General features: G+C 55.5%; 1 protein-coding gene across 1 annotated transcript; it reads right to left on the reverse strand.

The window, feature by feature from the left end:
- Positions 1-435: 435 nt before the first annotated feature.
- Positions 436-20,492, reverse strand: Foxo6 (forkhead box O6). The gene is made up of 2 exons (XM_051188661.1): positions 19,940-20,492; positions 436-2,576 (listed from the first exon to the last, which is right to left on the reverse strand). Exons 1-2 carry the CDS (start codon positions 20,351-20,353, stop codon positions 1,311-1,313), a joined length of 1,680 nt encoding a protein of 559 aa, XP_051044618.1. The 5' UTR covers positions 20,354-20,492; the 3' UTR covers positions 436-1,310.
- Between the last annotated feature and the right edge of the window lie 1,665 nt (positions 20,493-22,157).

Genomic DNA, 22,157 nt, shown 5'->3' on the forward strand with positions numbered 1-22,157 from the left:
CTGTTGTTTTGTTTTTTAAACCAGTCCTTACCCTTCAAAAATTATTTTCCCCCTCTGACCTAGTGTTCTCATCTGTGTAATGGGAATAAAATGCATGCTAATACAAGGCTGCTAGTTGCTAGTTGCAGCTTCTCAGTAAACACCTGTGTCATTCTCCCAACCCCTAGGACTTGATTCAGGAATTTCTCAAGGCAGGAAAATTTCTGCTTGCACGTGCTCACAAAAAAAAAAAAAAAAAAAAAAAAAAAAAAAAAAAAACAGGTGCAGAGCCCCATAAAAAAAACTATTTCCAGCATCAGGAACTCAGTAGGCGCTTAACCAATGTGTGGCTGAGTATATCTCCAGACGTAACAGCCGCAGCAACAGAGGCCCTGGCATCACCCCCTAAAAATCCCTTTCATCACCACCCCCCTCCTCCTAACCCAAGGCGCGGGAAATATTTAAAACAATTTTATTCATGAAAATATGCTGTACAATGCACTCTACACGGCCTCGACACGGCACACACGCACACGCACACGCTGACGGCACGGCCACAGTACACTGCCTACGATACGCGCCGGGGACGCCGCGCCCACCGCCCGCCCCGACTGGACACTTATAAATATGGGAGAGAGGGGCCAGGACTGGCACGGAGAAGGGGGTGTCGGATTGGGGACTGGATCCGGAACTGAGGCCCGCCGGAGAGGCTGTGACCAGTACTGCAGGAGTGTGGGATTGACTGACAGGAGAGAGATGCCAGGACTGTCAAAGATGGGAGACACTGAACCAGAGGGTAGCTGAGGACCAGAGGACTGAGCAGAATGGATGACCAAGATAGGTGTGAACGAGAGGGTTGCTGGCTTCGTGTGGTGGTTCTATGGCCAGTGAGGGAAAGTGTCATTTGAGAATCAGATTGGCGCTGGGCGGGCCAGGTGTCACATTCCTGTAAATGGCCCAGCAATAGGAACTGAAGATTCAGAAACGGCCCCGCCCCACTTCCTAGATACCCTCCTGCTTCAGCATTCACAGAGGGCCATCTGCTTTGCTCTTCCCCACTGCCACCTAGCTGGACCTCAATTATCTCTCCCAGGCTTCCAGCCCCAGCAGGGGATCTTAGGAGTTCCAAAAGGAATAACGAGGTGTCCCAGCCGCTCCCTCCCACCTCCCTCTGCACTCAGCTCTGAGGGGATGACTCCAGCTGGGCTGGGATTGCCCCCTGGTTCCTCCCATGGAGCTGGGTCAGGGGAGTGGGGACCCGGGGATCGGGATGGGAAGACAGAGGCCCCTTGGGGACGGGACCGGGGCACCCAGGCTGTGCAGGGCGGCCCTCAGCCCGGCACCCAGCTCTGGTTAGGGGGCGGCGCCCCGGCCAAGCCTGGGGGCGGTGGAGGCAGGGCTGAGTCGAAATTGAAGTCCATTTCGTCGCTGTCCATGAAGTCGTTAAGGATGATGGACTCGACATCACACTCGAGACTCCCGCTGAACATGTCGAGGTCCAGGTCTGCGGGGAAGCGGTCGGGCCCGGCACCCAGAGGCCCGGCTGCCGCAGCTGCGTAGGGCCCGGGCAGCGCGTCCAGCAGGAGGCCACCGGGCGGACCCCCGAAGGCTGCGGCATGGCCCGGTGGGGCGAGGCCGGCGGCGCCCGCCTCGCCGGGCAGCGACATAAGGCTGATGGGGTGGGCTAAGGCACTGCGCGAGGGCGCCGGCGGCGCGTACGGGGCCGCTCCCTTGCCGGGATAAGCGGCGGCCGAGCCAGCCAGCGCCAGCTCCCCGGGCGCGCCCAGCAGCGGGCCGGGTCTTGGTGCTGGCGGCGGCGGTGGCAGCAGCGCGGGCAGCGCCCCGGGGCGGAAGGGCGTGGCGGCCGGCGCGAAGCTGGCCTGCTTGTTCTCCTGGATGGTCTGCATGGGCAGACGGCGCAGCGCGCCCAGCGCCGGTGGCCCGAAACCCCCGCCCCCGCCGTAGGCGCCCGCTTTGCAGCCGCCGAAGTAGGCGGGAGTCCCGGCGCGTGCCCGCGGCCCGTACGCGTCCTGCGCGCCGTCCAGCAGGGCGTCCGGTAGCCCCGCGACGCCGCCACCGTGCAGGCCCAGAGGGCCTCCCAGCTCGGCCAGACGCGGTATCTCGCCCGGGCAGCGCGCACCCAGGGCAGGCGAGAGCGCGCTTGCGGGACTCGGGTACATGAGCGGTGAGGACGGTGCCAGGGCCTCCAGGGCCTCGTCGTCCTCCAGCTCGGCCGCCTCCCCAAGCAAGGGTCTCCCGCTGCCACGGAAGTCGGCCCACGCCTCATAGTCGTCGCTGGCATGGGAGGCCGGGCTGGTGGCCCACTTGGCAGAGGCCGACAGGGGCCCTGGAGCTGGTGCACCCGGGGGGCTGTCGTCCGGGCTCCGCTCCGGCAGGTGCAGCTGCTTCTTCTTGCTCGCTTTGCCCTTGATGCGCAGGAACTTGGCCCCGTTGTCCATGGACACGGCCCGGCGCCGCGGGGTCTTGCCAGTCTTCCCTCCCTCAGGGTTCAGCATCCACCACGAACTTTTGCCAGTGCCCTCGTTCTGCACGCGGATGAACCGGGTGTGCAGCGACAGGTTGTGCCGGATGGAGTTCTGTGGCCGGAGACAGGGGCATGGGTGGCAGGAAGAGGAAAGCGAGGAAGGCAAAGGGATCAAGGGAAAAGTGATGGGAAGATGGGAAGAAAAAATAAAGGGGGGGGGGTGGAGGTCAGATGGGGATGGGGGGAAAATAGAAGGACCAATGGGAATAAAGAGGGAGTGGAAGAAGAGTGTAAGTATCACGTTGACAAATCCAGAATATCTATCCTTTACATCTATCGCCAAACATGCCCTCACCCTGCCCTGTCCCACCTTCGGTGTAGACATTGCCCGAGGGCAGGGCTGGGGTATGGCTCACTTTAAGCCCTATTCTGAACTTGGGCCACCCCTCAGCAAGGGAGCAGGACCCCATCACCCAAACTCAGTCAAGCCTCTGGAGGGGCTGGCTAGACTCTGAGGCCCCCCCACCCGCAGATTATGTAAGGGCTCATGCCACCGCCGCGGCTCATTTGTCTGCCCCCCTCCCTCCCCAGCCTGGCATGGAGCCAGGAGCCCGAAAACCCAGGGCTCCAGAAATCAATCTCGCGGTGACTGATTAAGCCCTGTTTAGAACTAATTGCTCTTTCGTGTGTGGGGAGAATAAATTACCTGCTTTAATTTCGTGTCTTTAAAATGCAACTGCAGGTAGAAAGGACTATTAACCGTTTGTGGGAAGGCCTGGCCAGAAAAAGCGGAACAGGCTGAGGGGGCCCTAGGACAAGTATTAGCCTATATGCCTGAGACTTTTAGGAGATTGACCTTCAATTTCTCCAAGCGCCTGTAAACTCCAGAGGTCCAGGATTGACCAAGAATACCTCAAAGCTATTCAGGTTCAGAGGCTGCTGTCCCTCTGACCCGCCTGCCTCAGCTCTGCTCTCAAAACCCCTTCCTCATGAGACCTTTCTACAATTTCCCACACATTCTCCATTTACAGGCAGGGAGACAGCTTCAAACAAGCAAAGAAGCTTGCCTAAGTAAGGCTTCATAGACCCTGTCCGATCTCCCTCAGTACCTCTGCCACCCTACCTATATCATCATCTGAATTTCTACTGTGCCAACTGGGAGTGCCCTTAGGTCATTACCTGCAATGAACAGTCCTGTCCAGAGTTCAGCAGAAGGCATGGTGAGCTCACAGCTCCACCAGCCTGACTTCCACAAAAATCTGGTGTAGAATTTCTGCTGGGTTCCCTCTCTGGTAGACTTAACCCTCCTGATCAGACACTGTTGTCCAGACAACATACATGGTCCTGGCTGAGGACTGGGTAGGATGCCTGGCTGTTTAGTCACCTGGCTGTGTGACCATGGCTATGTATCAGTCTCTGAGCTACTCTGAAACACACACTGTAGTCATCACCATCTCCTATGGCTGTTAGATGATCACATGAGCTAATGGGTGTTTGTGAACACTCAAGGTGCTCCTAAGCCTCTGTCTGGCTAGAACTTACCCCTAGACTCAACAGACCTGCTTGGTCACCACCTCCTGAACACCAAGACTTAAGTGCAGTTATGTTGGGCATCAACCACCTGAGGAGGCCAGAATTACCCTATTTTATCTACCCCATGACAGAGGCCTAGAGGCATGATGTAATTTACCCACAACCCCACAGCTAGGCAGTAATACCAGGCACCACTCTAGCTGTGCCCAGGCCACTGGACCTGCTCTTAATTTGCTAAACCACGTAGGCACACCCTAACCACTAATCTGCAAGGATTCTCCCTCTTCCCTCCTATCCCCATCAGCCTCTAGAGATCTTTTCTCCTGCCCATTATTCTCTCCATCATCCCAGCTCCACAAGGCTAGCTGTCCATCATCCCAGCTCCACCAAGCTGGCTGTCTCTGACACTTTATGGACTTGGGAGGCAACAGCTGGAGCTTGGCAGCCTTGTCCTGTCTGGTTTCTCCTGGGGCTCTGTGAGGAGGGGAGCTGGACCCCCAGGGAGTGATGATCCCTCAGGTAGATACTCCCTTCCCTGGCCCGCCCATGCACCTGGCTCCCTGCCCCTCCCCCACACCTGTGTTCAGTTCCTAGGAGGCCTCAGCTCTCTTCCCCTAGGACTATAGGCCTGCCAGAAGCTCCACCTCCCACCTTCCTAGTCCTACTGGAATGGAAGGCCATCAGACAATACTGCTTTATGTCATTATGTGCCAGCCTGGCTCAGAGTACTGGTAGGGAGAGGAAGGACATTGCCGGGTAATTGCACCTAGATAGTAACAGTTCATTTGGCCCTGGGATCCCTAAGTACATATCTCCTGTAATCATTATGCCAAACTCTACAGGGTTGGGATTGGGATCCTTAATTCCAAACTCGAGGAGGGTGTGGCTCAGAGACTGTGAGTTGTCAAGGTCAGGCAGCTTGTTTAGCACAGAGCCAAATATGATTTTAGGTTGGTCTTTGTAGAGGACATTCCATTCTGCCATAGGCCAGGGAAGGTCAGAGAGTTTGCAAAGACTCTTAGCCAGTACTCACATGTTCCTCAAACCTACCATGTAGACCATGCCCAGAAGCTGCCCGTATGGATGGCTGGGTGTGGGCTGCAAGGTCAAGACTGCTACAAGTTCTGTGCTTCCTTTTTAGAACTCTTCATGTGATTCAAAATACCTCCATTCTTCATAACTGAATAAAGGCCCATGAAGGCTTGCAGCTTTCTCCCCTTGCTCCCACCCTGGACCCAGTTCATGCCCCATGCCTAGGGAGAAAGAAGAACTTATTCAAGGTGGCCAGGACCTGGTCATTTATGCCACCCATGCCTCCTGACTCCCAGCTTGGTACTCCTCCTACCCACTCCACAAAGTGTGGCCCAGGAAAAGTCCACCCTGTTCTCCAGGGCTGTCTCTTTACACACACTGATGACCTGGGCCAGTTGAGCTCTGTGTGTAATTTTCCAGTTTGATGCTAAACAATTTTTGAAATGGTCTGATCTAGAATTCTGCAACCTTTCCCCCCTTAAAGTGGATTCTTTTTCTCATAAATGAAATCTGATGGAAATCTGAATCATTAGATACTCAAACCCTCAGCACAGGGAAGCCCTGCCCACTCAGACCTTCACTCTCCATGAATGAGGCCCTGTGGAAGGTTTCTGCAAGCCAGATGGACGGGGCAGCTGAGCTCAGAAGGGTGCCAGGCTTTGCTCAGGGTTACTCAGACAGGTGACCTGGAGCTGGGGGCGGGGTTAGATTTAGGCCTCTGACTGCTAAGCTAGGCTCTGATCTAGATGTGCCCCCGGAGGGAAGCCCACAGCCTGCATCCCAACATATCTCCTTAGGGTCTACACCTGGTGCCAATCAGAGCTCCCAGCTAAGACCCAGTGGCAAGCACTCATGACAACTCTGGCTTGCCCACGAGGCCTCCTGGGAGGCCAGAGGCCATGAAGGAGGTGAGGGAGGTAGAAGAGGGAGATGCCTCTGCCAGGCAGCTGTAACCAGGGCTCCCTATTGGAGTCGCTTAGCAACCCACCACCACAGCTACGGCCTAGGCATGCCCAAGTTCCCTTGATGCCCAGGGCTGGGCTCAGCTTCTGGGGCCTCCCACATCCCACATGTACATCTAGGTTTGGCACAATCTCCTAGGGAAGATAGGACCTCCCTGATTTGGAGCCCCAGGGAAATGATGTAGGGGCAGAAGAAAGGACAACAGGTTATATTCATGCCTACCCCAATCTTCCTCAGAACACGGACCTGGGTGAATCCCCTCCTGGGGCCCACCCACTAGGGAAAGAAGCCTGACAAGAATGGCATATGGCCAAGTGCATGGGCTCTGGCACTGGATCCAGATGCCAATTTCAGCTCCAGCACACTAAAATGGTGCAACCCTGGGGCAAGGTACTTTGATGCTTTAGTTCCTTCAACAGCTATGGCTTCCACCTTTGCTTCCCTGCAGCATCTTTACAGAGGTGCTTAAACACATGCAGTCCTTTCCTGCCCACCGCCTCAATGAACAAAGACCCACACACCCTCCATGACCTCTTATACGTCACCCTACACACCCCCTCCTTTGCCTCCAACCTGCCAGGCCACGTCCTCCCAGCCTCAAGATGCTCACAGAGCTCTCTCATCCCCATTCACAGCTCTGTTCCCCAAGCACCTTTCACTTGGGACCCAGTCCAACAACTCTCTTAAAACTTGTCCCTCTTCCTTGCTATATCTTGGGGTCCTTTCCCCAACCTGACTTTTTCTAAAGCTATAACCTTCTGGGTGGATACAGGTTGAAATGAATACTAAGTTGAAAATCCTATATCAAAAGATATCCAAAAATCTGCTCACGTTTAAGTTATAGCTTTCAGATTTGTGGCTTAGGGATGTTCAACATCTATGCAAATATTCCAAAATCCTAAGGAATTTTGTAATCAGAAACAGATCTGTGACCAAAAATTTTGGATAAGGGATATTCAGCCTCTGAGTAATTTATTGATCATGTTTTACTTACTGTCCAATTGCCTTATAGTGGCATTTTTGTGAGGGTAGTGATTTCTCTCCATCCATCCATCCATCCATCCATCCATCCATCCATCCATCCCCAATTCAGTTTTTACTGCACTCCATGTGTTTGGCAAATACTAGGCACTTAAAAGTTTGTCCAATGAAGGAATGAGAGACATACATACAGGATACTGGGTCATAGGAGGATCTGAGTGAACTAGCTCTGGCAGGCATACAACAGGGACTTTTCCAAACTGCATTTGGAAGCAATCCCAGGATAGGATGAGAAGCAAGCAGAGATGTGGGGAAAGTCAAGCCCACCATGATGGAGGAACGACAGGCTTCCCAGCGTGTGGAAGAAGGGCTCACAGGCAGTTACTGCTCTCCCAGGTCCCCACCTGCTCCCAGATTGCCCCAGGCTGGCTCATACCCAGCCAGACACCCCCTCCCACTGCACCATTCCCCTGGGGCAGAAGATACGCCAAGAGCTTCAGTGGGTCACAATGACCTCGACCTTGGTGCCTCCCTCTTGGATAGGGTCTGATCCATCTGGTGGTGACAGCTCATCTATCCATCAGGACACCCTCATCTATTCCCAGGACACCCTTCGCCCACGAGCAGTAATGCATTCATCTGACAGCACAACCCCATTTATCCAGCAAGTACAACCTCATTTGCTAACAGCACTCCATTCACCTGACGGGGCCCCTCATTTATCCAGCAGGACACCCTCATTTATCCTCCAAGTCGGACACGCTCCTTCCTCCTGTGGTGTGGCTGTGTTCTCTGATGGTGCAACCCAGCTGATCCAGCAGGCCGTCATCTCTCCTACAAGTACACTCCATCCCCCTGACAGTACAACCTCATTTATCTAATAATGCACCTTACCTTGCCTCCTAGTACCACCTCATTCCCTGACAGTACCACCTCGTTTATCTTCCGGTACAACCTCATTTCTCCTCCTAGCACAGCTTCATTCCCCAACAGCTCAACCTCATCCAATCTTACTTCTCCAGCCAGGACCTGCCAGTTTTTGGCAGAGGGGTGGGGAATGATGAGTGGAAAGAAGAGAGATCTGCCCCCTCATTTGGTGTTCCTGCCTGCAAGGGGCTGCACGATGCTTCAACTATATACAGTTTTTCTCAGACCAAGAAAGGGGCTATCGACTTTGCCTTCTAAGTTGCTTGGCCTAACCAGAGTGCCACCTCTGTCTCAACTCTCATTCTGTCCCAACTAGGACTACAGAGGGCCAAAAGAGTGGAGTCTGGGATGTGGACTTCCATGCTCTCTTCTGTGGTCCTGTGATCTGAGAACGGCTACCCAATCTGGGGCGCATTCAGTGGTATGCTGGTAAATGTTTAACCACCGGCTCTCCAGGAGGGGGAAACACAGCTGATTGATTTGTAGCTGTCGCTGCCTTGTGGCATGGATCCTCCTATCACAGCCCGGTGAAGCTGCCAGGGAAGTCACAGAGTAGAGAACTGAAGAGAAATGTGCACACTGCTCCCGTGAGCCAGCTCAGCTCAAGCACACTGTTGGCATGATGTGCTTCCAGTACGGAGGCGGAGAAAGGCGCCACCTCCCCATGCCAGGTGTGGGTGGGGTTCTTTCATCTTGCCAGCCATTCCACAAGAAGGGACCACTAGTTTACAAAGGGGGAAAGTGAGTTTAATGACTGCTCTGGTGAGTTTAATGACTGCTGGGTTGAAGCCCCTAAGCTGGGAGTGAAGAAGGCTCAGGTCTTGGGTTATTAGGTTCCAAAGCTTATGTTCTTTCTGCCCTGCCCCCACAGTGGCAGGGGCCACTGCTCTGCTGTCCATCCCAGTAGCTATCCCTGTCTTGGCTCACACACTCGGGCTTTCCTGGCTTTCACTGGAGAGAGGATATGCAAACTCTGTACCCACTGCCCACCACCAACCCAGCACTCTCTTCTGGTCTCCCTGATCCCTGAGGGAATTCCTAGATGGTGAGTTTGGTCCTGGGTCTTCCATTCTCACACCAATACCATCAGGTATACATGCTTCTGTAGGCTCCATCACAGGCAAAAATCTCAGCTCAGGCCAGCCCTTAGGAGACTAACCTGGTCTGTATGATGGTAAACGATGACCCAGCTCCAGCCTCGGTGCTTTAGAGACCACCCGTGGGTCTTTGACCTCCTGTTAGAACTCTAGCATTCACTGGGGGATTTCCACAGACCCAGCTGCTCATTCTTCCTGGTTCAGAGCCCCAGGAGCAGCCCCAACCCTGCCCCTCAGTCTATTCCTAGAGCCCTTGCCTTTCCAGGAGCACACATCTGAGTCAGACAGACCCAGAGTCTGGCACGCTGGGGTGGGGTGGCGCTTGCCCTCTTGTCTGGGGTGGAGTTGGAGTGTTCAGTCCAGGCAGGCTTCCTGGCAGATGATGTCAGGATCTAGAGGTCATCTGCAAACCCTGGATACTAAGGTTTGCAATGGAGGAGGGGCAAAAGGGCAAACAGATGAGGGGAAAGAGCTACAGGTGTCCATAAGAGGGTTGAGGGTCATCAGTGGAACAGTATAGGCAGCCAGAGTCCAGGAGGACTGAATACTGATTGAAGCAAGACATGAAGTCAAGGGTCAGACTACACAACCCTATTCCTCTCTCCCCTCCCTTCCCCACACACAAAAGAGCTCACATAACCAACCAACCTGGGCAGACAACAAGCCAGCAACAAGCTCACCCCTGCCCTACAGCCTTGGGCTTGGGGTACAACCCCAGACAAACACTCAAGAGCCTTTTTAAGTGTCTGTCTGTCCAGTCACATTCCCCAAACCAGCAGACCAGTCTGGGCTTCCAACCACCATAAATGTCCACCTCTGGTGCCTCTGTGCACTTTGTTCCCATGTTCTTGTCCTCCCCTCTCTGTTCCACAAGTTCTATTCCCTCATCCAGGCCTGCTCTGAGCCCCTTCTGAATCCTTCACAAGCCCTGGAGATAGTTGACCACTCCACCACAGTGCTAATGACAGACTGAGTTCAACTGAGTCTGCCTCCTCCACTAAAGTGTGTGGGGCTCACAGGAAGTGTGGCAGGAGGGGCAGTGTCTGACTGCTCACGCTTGGTATCAGTGAAGGTGGCACTGAGCAACCCTAAGGCCCTGCCACCAGAGTCCTCTTGAGCCTCCCCCTTGACCTACTGGTTTCCCCAGGGGCCCCTGCTACCATAGCCTCCTTTGCCTTCCTCGGGAGAATTCAGCATAATTGGGGGGGGGGAGACTACTTCTTTTTTTCTTTTCTTGAAAAGGGATCTGACTGTATAATCCCAGCTGCAAAGTCTTCTTGCCTCAGCTTCCCCAGTGCTAGGCTCACCATGCCTGGGTCAGATCACCACATATTAAATATTATCACTTTTTCACCATATGTTATGACTACATCACCAAATCTTTGAGCCAATCTTCTGACCTCAGTATCATCATTGAATGGGTGTCAACCCAGAGCCCTTGCTCTGAGATGCCTTGAAGGCAGTAGTTCTCAACCTGTGGGTCTTGACCCCTTGGGGGATTTGCATGTCAGATATCTACCCTATGATTCGTAACTGTAGCAAAATTACAGTTTTGAAGTAGCAATGAAATAATTTTGTGATTGGGGATCCCCAAGGGTCACAACAATAGAAAGATTGAGAACCACAGCTCTGAGGAAAAGCCTAGGCCAGGCAGAAGCTCCTGGGTTGTCCTGGAATATAAATGGGGCTGATCAACTGGCTCAGATGCCCCTCCCCAGAACCCTTAACTGCAAAGCCCTTCAGACTTGGCATGACAGCCCTCTAGTCTGATCACCTCTTATCTGCAGGCAGCTCCTCCCTGGTTCCCTGCCCAGGCCCTGGGAGCAGCTGCAGTGACCTCACTCAGCCCTGCCCTGGACCCAGCTCTGGGGAAGGCCTAGCAGCTGTGCCCAAGCCCTGCAGGCTGGTTCCTGGGGGAGAAAGAGGAGGAGTAGGCATGGTGCCAAGAGAACCATCTGCTCTCCCAGGGGCACAGCCACCCGCAAAGACACTGGCCATGCCCCTAGGGGCTGCCCTTGTCCCTCTATTTCAACGAAAAGAGGCTCCAAGAGCCGAGAGCAGCAACCTCATTTGCCATCTGTCTCCTCCTGAAGCTTCAGAGGTCCTTCAGGACATACTGGAGCACCACAAATGTCCACTGAAAAAAACGAACAAGTGCTTGGGTGATGTCCAGGGCCAGAGGCCAGAGGCCAGAGGCCAGGCTGGGTGTGCTAAGTGTGGCTGCCCCAGTGCAGGCCTAGCTGGCTTAAAGTCCTCACTCTCCCTGCTGGGGCCTCCATCTCCACATCTGCTTAGCTGGCAGGTGCCTCTGGCAAAGGGCAAGCCCCTCCTCCTCAAGGCCCAGCTCAGGTTACAAGAGGAGGTGGTGGCAAGGCCAGCTGAGGACAGAGGAGGGGACAGGAGGGAGAAGGAGGCTGAAGAGTCTCCCAGATTGTTGATGGAGGAGAACCGGGATGCAAAGAGGGAAGGGTCTTGTCCAAGGTCACACAGCCTGGCAGCGGGGCAAGGACAGCCCAATCTGCCAGCCACAGGCAGCCCTAGGTCTGAGGGTTACCTTGAACAAGTGGCTTTCTTATCTGTGAGAATGAGGGTCCTTGGTGCTGAGGATCCGTCTCAATGGGAAAGTGTTTAATGCACAAGCATTAGCATCCATGTAAGAGCCAGGAGTGGAAACATATAGCCATAACTGCAGTGCTTGGGCTCAGCGACAAGTAGATCCTTGGTGTTCACCAGCTGGACAGTCTAGGTAAACTAGTGAGCTCTAGGTTCACTAAGAGACCTGGTGTCAAAAACTAAGGCTGGGAGCAATAGAGAAAGGCAATGTACATCAACAGCTGGTCTCCACACATACAATGCACCTGCGCGCACACCCCCCTTCCTTCAGGGATATGCACATGGAGTCCTACCCTATATACTGGCAGGTAGTTCCTTTCCTCACAGAGCAACAAATAACAGTAGTGACCTCTGATAAGACTTCTTGGGGACTTTATAGGTGTTTTCCATGAAATTCTAAGAAAGCTTAGACATAGACCTGTCATCCCTCTTTGTAGAGGAGAAAACTAAGACTGCCCCAGGCTCCACAGAAGGTAAGCATAATGAGGCTCTGCCCTTGTCACTGGCTTCCCATTCCCCCTACTACACACACAACCCAGCCAGTTTCTTGGAGTCTTAAGGCATGATGGGATAGCTGCAGAGAACTCAGCCTGACCTCTGGAACCCAACTCAGGCTCATCCACTAGCCTTGCCCCACTGTGCCCTTGTCACACAAGTCACTCATGCGTGCCTTCTCTGCTGGTGTCGTTCCATCTCCCACTCCTACTGGAGTGCCAGCTCCCAGGTCTGAGGTGCCTGCCATCCCAAGCTACTCTTGCTTTTCCAGCTTCTGTTCTTGCTGGGTTCCCCCAAAAGTCCCAGGGGTTTGACCTCCTTCAGTTCCTTGCCTCTAAACAACCACAGCTGACAATGTAACCTTCTGTCCTATCCTGCCATGGCTGTATTTGTCCAGAACCAGACTCCGTGTCTTTATCACCCAAGCTTGATCTCCCAGCCCCTCAAGGTCAGATTCAGTCCTGACTGCATTGCACAGCAGGTACCCAATGGTGTAGCCTTGGATTACAGTGCCCTCAGCCCTGGTTCATAAACCAGGGAAACAGGAAACTGGCCTAACCCTGCCTCTAGGACACTGTATGGGAAACGCAGACTGGAATCAGGGCCCGTTTCCCAGGCTAGACGCCTCAGGGCCAAACTTCAAGGGAGATCACAAAGACAGGGGCAAAAAGCCAGCTTGGGATGGCCTGGCGGAATGCTGGACCAGGGTGAAGTAGGTCCTGGGGCATTCCAGTGATGCCACGCATAGTTGAAGCGTCTTGATTTTTTTCCCTCTTAGTTTCCTCATCTGCCAGTGGGATAGACAGCCACAATAACAGTATCATGGAGCAACCATGAAAATCCAATGAGAGAATATATCATGTGTTGGCACATGGCAGGTGGAATCCTGAGCTAGAAGTTTAAGGTAGCTAAAGCAAGTGTCAGAGGATGGAGCGGGCAGGAAAGGTTGACAAGGTTGGGGCTGGGCCTGGAGTATCACACTAGGCTCTCCAAGGATGGATAGATATGCTGGGCTGTACATAAGTTCTCTCTTCCACCAGTGGGGAGGGACAGGGTCCCTCACTGTCACTGTCTTCACACTCCAGGCCTGGAGAGCTGAGTAGCACCCTCTAACACCTCCCTCTGTCCTGCATCAAAAGGCTGGCAGGAACAGCATGTGCCAGTTATGGCTGTGGCTCCCTTCTCTCCAACCATGTCTTATACAAGGTGGCTCCGATTCTTGGTTGCTGGAGCAGGAGGTCAGGCTTCTGAAACTGATGGCATTAGGTCCAAGTCTTCAGGACAGGAGGGAGGAAAGGGAGCATGGACTCACTAGGAAGCGACGTAAAGAAGAACCTGACCCACCGTGAGTGCACAGGTAGATCGGGAGGCTGGGAGGCCATCATCTTAATGGGTGGCTTCTGAATGACTGGTCACCCAACACACCTGTTAAAATCTAGATTTCGGAGCTTGAGCCCACAGCACTGAGATGGGAATCAGAAACTGTGTTGGTGAAAAGCTTCTGGGGACTCTCTGATTACACGCCTATGACAGCTAAGGATGGAGGCAAAGATCCTGAAGGAGATGTGTTGGCTTCCAGAACCACCTGGATGGTGGCGGCTTCAATCAAAATACTCAAGCACCCTGACGGGTGTCCCAAAAGACCAACCAAGGACAGCAGTCTTGGTAGGCATGTGGCGATGGCAGTGGGTGTAGGCTGAGAACTTCAGTGTCAGGTGTGAAGGGTACCTGAGCATAGAGGTGGAGCCTAGACAAGTCTGGCAGAGGGTTCAGGGACCCTGAGTAGTTTTCACTTGGTTGGCTCGGGGGGGGGGGGGGGGAGCTGAGGAGTGTTAGAGTTCTAAACCAGATTTTGAAGCTCTTGGAGCAGAAAGGCTGGCTACTATGTGGGAGTGAGACATACTGGCCACGGGAGATGGGGGAAACAGGGTAGAAACAGACAGATCTGCATCTAAATCTAGGCTCTGCCTTCTCCCAGAAGTACCTTGATTTCCTCAACTGCAAAATGGGACAACAAAAGCATACATAGCTGGCAGGATTTTAAAAAGGATGGAATGGGAGAGCATGTGCAAATGAATAGGACTGGCTGCCTAGCATCCCGATTCTCTTCTCATTCCCCTTCCCACAAGAGGCAGCCCCCTTAGAGACCAGGAAGGTTTCTCTTAGTAAAGAGGGAGGCCCTGGGGGTAGGGTGTGGGAGGCCCCACCCCCACACACCACCTGGCCCCCTCCCACCTCCACATATGGGTTGGGGGGTGGGGAAAGGCAGCAAACAGCCAAACCCTCCCAAACAGGAGTGGGTTTCCATGGTAACTGGGGTGCCAGGAGAAGGGGGGTGCTCCAGATCCAGCTGTCCCCCTGAGCACCCTCCTCAGGCCCTAGAGCCCAAGCTGATGCCCACCCAACACCCTGAGCCCCCCACCTGCCTGCTCTGGGGCCAGCTGGGGCTGTCATGAACAGTCCCTTGAGCTAGCAGAATGGTTGCCACCTGGGTATTGCAATGGGTAGGGTAGGCATCTTAAGTAGGCAGCTCAGGTTCAAGATTTTCGGAACCCATACTCAAAGGTGTCCACCAGTGAGAAGTCCTTTCAGTACCATGCTCCTCTGGGCTCCTAACACCAAAACGTTTGCAAGTCGCAGTTCTGAAGGTCCCAGAGACTGTATTAAGGTCCTCTGGCCTTACAGGAGAACACAGAGGACTCATTTCAGCTCACACACACTAAATCACGTTCCCCACAGGGCCTCTGTCCACCCTTACCTAGCCCTGACTCCAAGTGACCACAGAGGGTTACACCTGGGCACGGTAATGCTTCAGGGCACTGCTGGGGAGAAGAAAAGGAGTCTTTCCGGATTAAAAAAGATATGTCTCGCCATTGAATGGTGGTCCCAGGGGAGAATGTGTTAGAGGAAACTAAGTATGGATGGCATCCAGCCTTCTACTCTTCAACTTCTCCAGTGACCCAAAGTCTGACCTGGAGGTAGATGGGGCTCTAATGTGGAGGTGTCAGCCCCTCCTGTTTCCCAGTCACTCAGCCTCCAAGCGGGAGGCAGACCCATGGCAGGTGCAGGGAGGAGTTGGTAAAGTCTGTTGAGGTGAGAGAAGACCCCTACTCCGTAGGCTTACTGGCACTCACAGTTCCTGAGTGCCTTTAAACCTCAGGTGATGGCCATCACCAGCTGCTACTCAAAAACAGGATAAAGTAGGCTGCAGAAAGGAGCTCTACCCCTTTCAAAATCCAAACCCAAATCCTTCCCAACAGCAGGTAAGGAACCCCCAGTCCTACCCATTGATACAGAAAATGCTGCAGTCTGAGGGTTAGAATTGGGTTCTTACACTCAGGACTGGTACCTGCTAGCTATGTGACCTCAAGACAAGTCATTTCCACATCTGGAAAGAGGGTAGTGATGAGAATCCGGTGCATGGGTCTCTTACTAGTCCTGTACCCTGGCAGGGCCTCCCTCCTGCTCAGTTCCTCGGTTCCCATCCCATCAACGCTGTACCTGAGTAAGTCCGGAGGCTGGAGCCCTCAAGGTCTGCAGAGCCTCCCCCACCTGCATTAAGTGGGGGCTGGAGGGCGCTGAACTTTCGAACCCACAAACCCCCCGCGCCGTTCATTACCTTAACGCGAGTTAAAAATAACCGTCTCATCTCTTTAAATTAGTCTGTCTGCAATTACCGCCTGGCACGGCGCTGCCCGCCATCGTCCCGCTGGAGCGGCGCCAGGTGGCAGGCGGGGCCCTCACCCTGTCTGTCGGTCTGTCTGCTGCCTCCTGGTCCCCCTTCCCCTGAGGCGCCGCAACCCCGGAGGCCCCCGGAGGCCCCGCCCTGAGAGCTCCCCAACTTGCGCGGGGTGGGGGCCTGGGGTCGCGTAGGGCCGGCCTAGGGGAGCCAAGAATTGGGGAGGGGGCTCCGGGCACGGCGTCGAGGGAGGGGCGTCGGGAGGCCCGGGAAGCCGGAAGGGCCCGCAGCGCGCCAGCGCTCGTGGGTGGGTGTGAGCAGGTGGCCGTGGGAGTCTGCCGGGCGTGCCAGCAACTGTGCCAGGAGCGGCTGGCACGGGCTCGTGCCCAGGAGGCGGGCAGCTGCCAGCCCCTCGCTCGTGCAGTGAGGGGGGTGAGGACACCCCCCCAATCGGGGCTCACACCGCCCCCTCCCGCACCCCCACAAGCCCTTGGGGCTGGGGATCCCCGAGGACAAAGGAGGGGGAAGGCACCCTGGTGGAGCGGGCTGGGGGAGGGGGCACTACTCTGCAAACCACCGCTCTGGTCCAGGAGCAGGACTCTGCTGCTGGTCTCTGGGATCAGCCCCTCATTCAAGCCCCCGCCCCACCTGGAATTTACAGGGCCAGGCCTGGGCCAGATGGGGCTAGCACCCGCCTTCTGATCCCACCCCTCAGCAGCAAGGCTGCTCCAGCCCCTGAGGGAGAGGGGAAGTCCCCATCCACTGGGCTCCTCCCCTCTGGGCCTAGGGACAGAAATGGGAGGCGCCCAGGCCTGGCCTGGGAGCTCCCCAAGGACTGGCAGCCAGGAAACACAAAAGGAGTTGAACAACTCCAGAGGCGTTCAGTGGAAGGAACAGTAGGGCAGTGCAGCCAGGAAGGCTTCCCATAGGAGGCCAAGGCTTAGGGAAAGTGGAGTTTCTGGAGCAGCTGAGAGGGAATGGGAGGCTCTACTCTGAGAGCCACAACTCTTGGGCCACTACACTCGGAGCCAAGTCCTGAGCCCAGGCTTGATATTCTGTTCCCAGGCACCGGGACCAGCCCTTTTGATGGAACTCCAAATAGTCCTAACTTTCCAATCCTCTCTCTGTCTGGTTTGGGTGGCCTGAGCCTCATGCTGTCCTCTGCAACACTGTGACCCCCTCTTCTCATCATAGATGGACTTCAGGGCAACACCCACCCCCTTCCCTTCCATTCCCTTCCTGAGGTGACCACTCCACTTTTCCAGACCACTTTTCTGCCAGCCTGAGAGCCCTAGGTTCCAGTCTGCAACTGTAAACCACCCCAAATCCAGCAGACACGGTCCCTGCTCGTGTCTTTGAACATAGTCATTTCACCCACTCCTCACAAAACTATCTTCCTTATCTTCCCTAATCAATAAAACAGCCATCTCTGTGGGGGAACATCAGACTCCCTAGAATATAGGACCCACTTTCCCCAGCCCCTGCCACACCCACCAGCCTTTCCTGGATGTGGGAGCTGCTCAGAGCGATGCAGCCTAATGATGGGGACAAGAACATAGGTCCCCAGAAGGAGTCATAGTGCACCCCTCTCCCCCATGGAATCAAGGTTTGGTACCCTCAGGGTTTCAAGGATAATGAAAGGGACGAAGGAATAAGAAATCTCTGATGCTGGCACCTGAGGTGCACCCAGCCTTGGTCAAGCTCAGATCAGGAGAAAGTTGGAGACAGCTCCTCCTCCAGGCCTCTGGAGGAATTGACTGGGAGTACCTAAAAGGGGTTCAAGGGCAGGAAGTTCCAGGAATGAGATGGGAAGGAGGGACCCTGCGGGAGCAGGAGGGTAAAGGGGGCCTCCACTGAAAAGACAGCATGGATTAGATTCCCTTCAGGGTCTGGGTGCTTTCTGCCAGAACCAAGAGCAGGAGTCCAAGCTTAGGGGTGCTCACTCACTACCCCCGGTCTGGGACTGGGGGCGAGGCACAAGGACAGCCAGTGTGTCCCCAGCAGTGTGGTGCAGTGGGAATTGCATTCAGTGGGCAGACAGGAGACTTGGGCCCTTGTCCAGGGCCTACTGCTTCCTGACACCCTCAAGAGAGAGAGAGTCCTATTACCTCACAGGGCCTCAGTCTCACAGTGTGAGAAATGAACTCACAGGGCTCGATTATGTCCAAGCACACTGCCATCACGTTCTAAGACTTATATCTGCCCCTGCTCCCAAGCTTTCAGCATCTCACTTCAACAGTGCCAGCAAGGCACTGCTCCAGAGGTTTGTGGGACCCGGAGAGGTGACACACCTGGGGTGGAGTCCAATTTGCCCATTTTCGAGCTGTAGGACCTTAGGCAGTTGACTTTTATGCTCTGGACCTGAGAGCCCTCCCTGTAAATTGTTGTAGTAAAATGTAGCTCAGGGACTACTGAGCACTTTAAAGACATAAGAAAAGCCTGGCACAGAGCTTGGCCCTATCATGCATGCTCAGTGAACTGCAGCTGTTTCCTGGCTTCTAGCTTCAAGTGCCTGCTTCCCATCTTTCCCCAGTCTCCCTCATCCATCCAAACCTGCTGGAGCTCTGCCTCTTACAGGAAGCCCTCCTGATCTGCTCTGGTCCTGGTATTCTTTCTCAACCCACCCCCACCTCCACTCCCCACCCCACCCCCGCTAAGCCACCCACTCACTACACATGTACTGATGGCTTCTTGGACCAGGCTCTCTATAAGGTGCCGTGGGCACAGATCAACCCTGACCCTGACACAGGCTTTCAAAGGCAAAGGAGGGAGGGAAAGGGAAGCAAGACACACATGATCGATCCATGATGCATGCCTCAGGGCCAGAAAAAAATGGAGAGACCTGAACTAGCTGACACAGGTTAAGGGAGGCTTCCTGGAAGAGGCGTTGGGACTCTGTGCCCTAAGGACAGTGACTGCATCTCCAGGAAGGAGTGGAAGGTGGACTCAGGAAACAAGGGGAGCAAGCCCAAGGGCAGGACACACTTGAGAGGAAGTTGTATTCTGGTGGGAACTGAGCTACAGGGGCTGCAGAACGGATGGGATGAGACTCAGGTCTACTTCTCTGCCGTGTGTCCCTGCCCCATAATGGTCAGGGAGAGCCGAAGCAGATGCCAGCACACCACCATCCCAAGAGCTGTGGGCTCACAGGACGGCCAGACGCATCTAGAGCTGATCATGGCCATAGCCCCTGCTCCTCTCCTCAGACCCTGCTGCCAGCCAACACCCTGAACAGCCTCATTTCCAGACACAGGCATGTCTCCCACAAGGAGTCCCTTCAAGCTTCCTCACCCCCAAATGCATAAGCTAGCTCCATTTCCCAACAAGATGGCCAGAGGAGGAGCTGGATCTACAAGCTACAACCCAGAGGAGACCCCAACTAAGTGTTCGCCCAAGATGGCTCTCCCCTTTCCACTGCCTGCCACCGAGGACTCCCAGGGGTCCTCCACTTACTTCTTAAGTGCATCTGGGCCCAGGAAGCCAGCGAGGTGGTAGATAAGTTACCTACCGTGAGCAGAGATAGACACCCAGGCCTCAACGCCCTTCCCTCAAGTACTAGCAAGGACCACTAAGCAGCCCCCACCCCATGCTGTACCAGGGAAGGGCCTGACAGCACCTGCCCCATAAAGAGCCCATCTCAGTGATCTGCCTTGCTCTTCACCCAGTCTAGTTGGTGCTCCAGGATAAACTCTTGACACCACAGAAAGAATTTGTGGACCCATGGCCTGTTAGCACTCCACCATGGGGCCAGCTCCACCAAGGGCTAGGGAGATTTGGGAGGGAAAGCAGCCAGGAGCCTCAGGTCATGCCTCCAGCTCTTTAAAGCGGGTGTTCTGGTGGAGAAGGTAAAACAAGTCACAGAAAGCGAAGAGGGCTCCCTAGTGTCTATGGCCTTTGCATGAGTTGTGCTGCTATGCCCTCAAGGACAGCCTAGGGATATTCTTCTGGGATGCCTCAAAAAGATAGTCCCTTGTTACCCTACTAGACCTCCAATCCCGCGCATCCTTCCTAGGGGACAAGAATGAATACAGCTACTGCTAGCACGCCCCCGCCTGTCAACTGACCTGCCCCACGCCCTGGACGCGCACTACAAGACCCCTTGGGGTGTTCCAGAGCCCCCTCCCCGTGGTCTGCCCAAAGCCCGGACGCCCCCACCTTCCAGCCGGCCGAGCTGTTGCTGTCGCCTTTATCCTTGAAGTAGGGCACGTAGCGGACCATCCAGTCGTAGATCTGCGAGAGCGTGAGTCTCTTGTCCGGGGCGCTCTCAATGGCTTTGGTGATGAGGTCGGCGTAGGAAAGATTCCCCCACGCGTTCCGTCGGGAGCTCTTTGCTTTTCGCAACGGTCCGACCTCCGCGCCCAGCGGCGGCGCTGGGGCCATCGCTGGGGCCGTCGCCCTGCGTTCCGGCCCGCAGTCTTCGGAGCCTTCGGCCACCCCTGCGCCCAGCGCCCCGTCCTCGTCGCCGGCCAAGTCGGGCTGCGGCAGGGGCCAGGTACAAGAGCGCGGCCGGCTCTGCGGCGCGAAGTCCGGGTCCACGTCCACCTGATGCGCTCGCAGCTTCGCAGCCATGGTCCCGCCCGGCTCGGGCGAGGCAGGGAGGGAGGCTCCGCCGAGGGTGGGCGCGCGGCTCCTGGATCTGCGCGCCCCGGGGAGGCCCGCGGGAGGGGTCCCTGGCGGCGCCGGCTCAACCGCGGGGCGCCATGGGCCGGGGCGCGGAGGCAGGGGGTTGGACGCACTGGCAAGCACGGAGGGAGGAAAAGACCCAGGCAGTGAGGGGGCGGCGGCCCGGGAGCCCAGCGGGCACACACCTCGCCCAGCCCGGCTTCTAGCACCTGCCGCCTGTTTGCGCCTGCAGCCACCACCGCCACCGCCGCTGCCGCCGCTCCGCGGGTGCCGGTCCCGCGCGCGGGCTCCGCTCTCCCGGGACGAGGCTGGCTTGCACCATGCCGGAGCCCGAGCCCCTGCCAGAGCCCGCGCCGCCGCCTCCCGGTGAATGCCGCCGCCGCCGCCGCCGCCGCTCCTGCTCCAGCGCCAGCTCCCGCGCCTGCCGCGCTCAGCGCCGGCTGCACCTCCGGATGGGCGGGGGACGAGGACGGGGCGGGGCCGGCGCAGAAGGAGGCGGGGCGTGCTCACCCTGGGCCGCGGAATCCTTGCTTACTGGGTGCCCCGCCTGCAGATTGTGGGGGGCGCGGAGCTCCCGCTAAGGGCGACCCCGCCACAGCCCCGCACGCCATAGCGCCCCCTAGGGAACAGGCGAGAAGTGGCTGGCGCGGCCCCGCCCCCTGCCAAGCGGGGGGGGGGGAAGACGACGTGGGGGCGGATCCCGAGTGCTCCTATTGGTGCACAGTGGGACTGCCCCGCCCACAAGCTCCAAAGGATCCCTCCCAGGAGCGCGTCAGCCGGTTATTGTTACAACCCGGGGTTTCCCGGGGCAACAGGAATGGGGCGTGGCTCAAAACACTAGTCCCTCCCTCCTTCTACCACCCCCAGAAATGCCCCGCCCTCTGTTTCTAGACACCTTACGTTTTCAAGTCTTCCAACAGCCAGACCAAGCCTTGATCTAAGTCTCCTCTCTCTTCTTTGTGCCCTGGACCGGTGTAGGGAAAAGGAATGATTTGATAATTCCTGGATTGTAGGCCAGGCGTTGCTACAACCCTACTTGTTCTGTGTGCAAATGGGCTTCCTAGGCTTTTATGCTGCTTGCAAGCACAATTTTAGAGCCTTGATTTTCAAAGTTCAACGTGTGGTGGGGTTTATCCTGCATACTATTAAAAAAGATCCCTGAACCCGACCCTTGAGTTTCTGGCAGCGAGTCTGTGCTGGGCGGAGACTTCCCATTTCTAGAAAGCTCACAGGCACTAGAGACCCAACTTTATAAATCAATTTTCCAGTATGTGGCAGCTCCTCAAAGGGGCTGTTGGAACAAGTGCCTACCCCAAAAGTTCAGAATGTTTGGCAAGGGAATTCATTCATTTAGTGGGTATTTATTTGTTGATTATCTTCGTTGCTCCAGTCTCCTTCCAGGGCCCTATATGGCAAGAACAGCAAACGGAGACAAATGAGGTCCCTACTGTATAGACTGGTGGAGGACTCAGATGTTAATCCCATCATCACGTGACCCCAGGGGGAGCAGCTCCTGAGAGGATATGAAGTCCATTACCTCATCCCAAAGGGTATAGGAGGCTAAGTCTCCAGTCACCATTCCATCTGCCAGCCTTTGCTCAGGCTATGCCGTGTATATGCCTAGAATCACCCATTCCCATTCACAAGGCCTCCACCAAAACTCAGCTTAAGCATCCATCTAATTCTAACATCCCTTCTAACTCCAACTCCCACACATGCCTAACTATTCCCTGCTTGTCCAGACCACTTG

The sequence above is a fragment of the Phodopus roborovskii genome, unplaced genomic scaffold (assembly GCF_943737965.1).
Source record: "Phodopus roborovskii unplaced genomic scaffold, PHOROB, whole genome shotgun sequence".
In the NCBI taxonomy this organism is placed as follows: Eukaryota; Metazoa; Chordata; class Mammalia; order Rodentia; family Cricetidae; genus Phodopus; species Phodopus roborovskii.

What these genes read in the sequence shown, in the direction of transcription:
- Foxo6 (XM_051188661.1), bottom strand. Translation starts at nt 20,353, where the DNA reads ATGGCTGCGAAGCTGCGAGCGCATCAGGTGGACGTGGACCCGGACTTC. An exon ending in ACAGCTCGGCCGGCTGGAAG is followed by an intron (nt 2,577 to 19,939) that starts GTGGGGGCGTCC and finishes CTCCGGCCACAG; the next exon opens with AACTCCATCCGGCACAACCT.